Source organism: Hydra vulgaris, chromosome 02 (assembly GCF_038396675.1).
Source record: "Hydra vulgaris chromosome 02, alternate assembly HydraT2T_AEP".
In the NCBI taxonomy this organism is placed as follows: domain Eukaryota; kingdom Metazoa; phylum Cnidaria; class Hydrozoa; order Anthoathecata; family Hydridae; genus Hydra; species Hydra vulgaris.
This window is the reverse complement of record NC_088921.1, coordinates 58,646,686-58,652,084: the sequence shown is the minus strand read 5'-3', so window position 1 is coordinate 58,652,084 and position 5,399 is coordinate 58,646,686. Positions and strand designations below refer to the sequence as shown.

At 26.9% G+C, this 5,399-nt stretch overlaps 1 protein-coding gene across 1 annotated transcript; it reads left to right on the top strand.

Annotated features, from left to right (window-relative positions):
• The first annotated feature begins 528 nt into the window (after positions 1–528).
• On the top strand, positions 529–4,059 carry LOC124811942 (uncharacterized). The gene is made up of 3 exons (XM_065789884.1): positions 529–794; positions 2,589–2,786; positions 2,892–4,059. Exons 1-3 carry the CDS (start codon positions 553–555, stop codon positions 3,751–3,753), a joined length of 1,302 nt encoding a protein of 433 aa, XP_065645956.1. The 5' UTR covers positions 529–552; the 3' UTR covers positions 3,754–4,059.
• The last annotated feature ends 1,340 nt before the right edge of the window (positions 4,060–5,399 follow it).

Genomic DNA, 5,399 nt, shown 5'->3' with positions numbered 1-5,399 from the left:
GTTTTGTATTTTGTAAATTGCAATATCGTTAACTAAACATTTTAGTTTGGATCAAAAACTAAAAACACTCGGCTTAACTACACTCGAAGAACGCAGTGACCTCATACTGCAATGTAAAATTACTTATTATTTACAATTAAAATTGGGACTGTAAAAACTGCTTTTTAAGATTCTCATTCTTCTAGTTAAAAGATCAAAAACCGGTAAAAATTAAAGCTTTCGTTGTCTCAGTTAAAAATTATATTAATTTCAACTTTGCGTTACGAAGAAAATACTTTTCAATACAATTTTTAAATCAATGAATCTATATACAGTTGCAGATTTATAATTTTTTCGTTTCTGTTGTTCTGATACATTCTAAAACTGTTTCTTGTACATTCCTACTGTTTCTTGTTTGTATAGTGCAATATTTTTTGTTAGTGGAAAGCTGATTTGACATATTCACTAAATTAGTTACAAATAATGTACAATACAATGTCATCGCAGTTCGAAAAAAGTTATAAAACTTAATTTGCTATGTTTAAAAATAATAAATGAAAATACAACTCAACAATGTTTTATTTAAAACTTTTATTGATCATTATAGTTGGTTTATCAAGTGGAATAGTTTACGATAATTTTTGCAAAGATTATCCCTCTTCCCCTCAATGTCAACTTATAAATAAAAATACAAGACCTCCAAACGAAAGATGTAATCCATTTGCTAATGAATGCATGCTGAACGATTTTGTGGACAGTAGTATTGCATCTTGTAAAGTTTATTCAGAAAGTGGCGCTGATAACCCTGATCTTAGGTGAAACTTTTAATAAAGCTGTTATAATTAATAATAATAATATTTTAATTAGCTCTATAATATTTACATTAGTCAACAGTCTCAGTAAGCACAGGACGTTTTTAAAACGTTTATGAAACTTATTAAAACGGATTTTAACGTTTTTTAAACATTTTAAAAACGATCTGTGCTTACTGGGGTATTGTTAGCATTAGTTTATTTTGTTAATTTTAAAATTATTTGGCTTAATGTTTGTTTTGTGTTAATAACTTTACTGTAAAGATTGACAAAGTTGACTTTTTAAGACCCGAATTTAACTGGAAGACGAATTTAGACCATGTGTATACGGGTAGCATGATCTTAAAATTGCAAAAATGATTTATCTCAAATCTCTGATTTGGATAACAGTCTCGAAATTAGGGATTAATCTCGAAATCACTATTGAGGACATCTCCAAATTTGGTAAGAAAAATTATTTCGAAACAGCTTAATCGATTCAGATTTTAAAAAGAAGGAAAAGAAAAACGAAGATTAATGAAAGAAAAAATTACTGTCCCAACCGAAACCATCAGTCGATGTAACAACACTCCTTTGCGGTAGCAGCATATAGGATAGTCGATTATAATCTCGAAAACAATCATTTTCAAGATTAGTTTTGTCTAAGCGTTTTTGAGATTAATCACTTTTTATTTCGGTTAGATAAAAATTTAAAATAAATTTATTTTTCGATAAGTTTTTTTTTCGAGAGGTATGCTTTCCCCGAATTTAACTGAAGTACGAATTCGTACCTTTATGTCAAATTTAACTGAAATCTGAATTTGGACTTTAGTACCGGATTTAAATGAAGGCCAAATTCGGACTTTTACATCGAGTTTAGAATATTATGCTAAATATTCCAGCCTGTTTTTACCTTTAGGATTTTTGATAGCGATAAATAGGATTAAATGATAAATAAGTATAAATATCTTGTTTTTTCTTCTTTTCAATTAATGACTCAGTTCGACACCTCTATTTATAATATGTCATATAATTTGAACTGTTATTTTTTTTTAATTGATAAAAGTTAATAACTTTTGAATTTAACTGAAACTTATATGAAATTTTTCAATTGTTACTGAGTTTAACTGACACCTGAATTTCTATTTCAAATTTGGCACCGAAGTTAAAGTTGAAGTTATCTTCGCCTTTCCACAAATTTCTTAATCCGAATTATAACAAATATTCGCAGGTTCTATATGTAATCTTCCTTGAATTTGTAAGAACTTCAATTAGAAGTATCATTGGATAGTAAATTAAATTTCAAAAGTAATGTTTTATGAACTATTTTGTAATAAATACGTAAGTGCACACACACAGATATATATATATATATATATATATATATATATATATATATATATATATATATATATATATATATATATATATATATATATATATATATATATATATATATATATATATATATATATATATATATATATATATATATATATATATATATATATATATATATATATATATATATATATATATATATATATATATATATATATATATAGATATATATAGAGCATATAGCCTTCAGAATTAGGCAATGCCGACCTAACTGCCGACACCAACGTGTTTGAGGTCGGCAAAAAATTGCCGACTTCGTTTTAATGTTTTATGGTAAGGCCTTTGTATGTGTGTGTATATATATATATATATATATATATATATATATATATATGTATATATATATATATATGTGTATATATTTATATATATATATATATATATATATATATATATATATATATATATATATATTAGATGTTTTCCACAAATTACTGCTCCCATAAACGTTTATTCTCAACGTATAATTGCAGTAAGTGAAGGCGATCCCAGTTGCGTGCCGGTAAAGTACAAAATGAAATTAGTTTGTGGTGATAGAGGTACTAGATGTGTGTGCGATACTGGTGATTCTAGATTAAGCGACCCAGTAAATAAATGGACTCAGCATTTATGCAGGTATCTTTTTATTTGTTAAACAAAATTGAATAGCTAAAATGTTGCAAGGAAATCTTGTTTCGGTAAAAAGAACTGTTTTATTATTATTCAATCACCTTAATTTAGGTGTCAATGGTCTATCGACTTTTGTTCAATAAATAATGTTTGTACAAATAATTCAAAATGCATAAGCTCTGGTTCAAGTCTACTTTGCACTGATGGATCAGTTAACCAATGCACCATTAGTCCGAGCTTATGTCAAAGTATAAACTCCTACTGTGTAGAGTTAATTGATACTCCGAATACACAATGGACTATAGGTTCCGGAGTTGAAGGCTATGGGTTTATATGTATTGAAAAATCACTCTTTAATAGCATTAATAACTTGGCTCCATACTGCAATTTAAACATCACTAACCAAGTTATAAAAAGTGATTTTCGCATCCCATATGATGGAATTGACTACTGTTGCTATGCTTACCTTACTTGTGTTAAAAAAGGAGATAAAGTTGGAGGATTTTTATTAAAACCAAGGCCCTGCTACTGCCTCACAGAATTTAAGAAATGTTTATTAAGTATAAAAATTGTTCGTCAAAAAGATTTTGCTCTTTCTTTTTTCACATTCCTCAATAAAATTGCAGGATGCACATTTGATGATAGTGGAAAATGTAATCCACAAACTCCATCTACTTGTGAAAAAGGAGACCTTATAAATCCAAAATATGCTAATTGTAAAATTAATTGTTTAAGCGGACCTTTGTTACCTATTGAGATACGCTCATGCCGAATTCGCAAGTGCATTCCACCAAACAACTTTATTGGTATGCGAATACTTGATGTTCCTAATCCTTTTGAAAGCTCTCGATGCGATTCTGTTAAAGATCTACCAATTGAGTGCGGCTTTTCTGGTACAAGATGCGTTTGCGACGGCCAACCATCTGGGGACGTTTTTACAGACGGATGCAGATGTCAATATTGGCCGGTGTAATTTTTTATAATAACTTATTTTTTTAATCAGTTAATTGTGTTTTGGATCCTCATTTTTTAATCGTAACTTTTTTCCAGAACTAGAATTCAGTTTTGAAATTAGAATCTTCATCGTTATAAAATTTTCTACAAGCCTTTGTTAGTGTAGTAAAAGTTTATTTTACTTTCGAGAGTTTGCTTTGATTTTTTTGAAAAAACTTTTATACTGTTAACAAAGAATTTACTTAAAAATTACGGTGCTGCACTTTATTTAAGATTTTTCTTTTTAGGTTACAATTATTGCAAAAGAAATAAAACGATTCTCTTAATTTTGCTTACTTATGTTTACGCTGTATGTTTTTCTCAAGATGTAAAAAGTTCGCTAGTCAATTGCTTGCTTTGTAAAACAAAGGTCCAACGTTTTTTTTAAGCAAAACATTGTGATTTAGATTATCAAATGTTTTGAATTGAACAATAAAAATGCTAAATATAACATGAGAGTTTTTAAAAGAATTAGAGATTTTGCGAACAAACTGGATAACTGCATGCTCAATCGAGTTTTTTTTTAAACTAAACTTATAATTGAGGAAAAGTAAACTAGTTAATCTTTAATAACAATCGATTAAGATATTAAGAAAATCTAAATTAATTAAAAATAAAATAAAGACTAATCTTATTAGAAGTTAAGTTTACAAATAAACTATTTTAATCAAATATACAAAAAAAAACTATAAATATAACAATTTCCATAAATTTACAATTAAGTTAATGACCGGAGCAAGAAGAAGGCATTGATTTGCCTTATCGCCGAGCACCGTGTTACAATTTATAATTTTTACAAAGTTATTTCAAGAATATATAGTATAAAAGAAAAATTGAATGAATGTTTGCAAAAAATATATATAAAATAAAGTAAGATATCGTTTAATACATAATATTATAAATAGATTGGGTAAAAGTGAAAGTGAATATATAATAACTTTATATATATATATATATATATATATATATATATATATATATATATATATATATATATATATATATACACACAAAAAATAAAAAGCGAGAAAATGTGGTTTTTGATAATGGTTATTATCAAAAAATTTTAACCTTTTTTTAATGATTACAAAGAATAATTACCTTGTTTTTCAGTTTTTAAATTATATATCTGCTCTATTTTTAAAAGAAAGACATAATAATATAAATCAAAATCTGTGTTTGATAAAAACTGTTTTGAATCAGTTTTGAACTGATGTAGAGATTTTTTTTCTTCCGGAAACAATGTTTAGGAATCTTTTCCACAAAAGTGGTCCGCGATTCTGAATTGAATAAGAATTTTGTTTAGAATAAGATTTTGGTATAGCAAAGTTGTTTGCGGAAAATCTTGTAGCATATTTATGGTGTATTTTTTAAAAACAAATTTCAAATATTTTGGGGGACAGTCTATATTTTGTTTTATACATGAACTGTAGAACAAGATGAATATTAAGTTTGAAAATATTCGGGGCACCAATTATACGTAAAAGAGGTTCGCAAGGAATCCCTCTACCAGCTCCAAATATAATTCTAACAACATGTTTTTGCTTGCTATAAAGTTTTTTTAGCTAAGTGTAATTAGTACTTGCCCACATGATGTTGCCGTAAGTTAATTAACTATGTATAAAG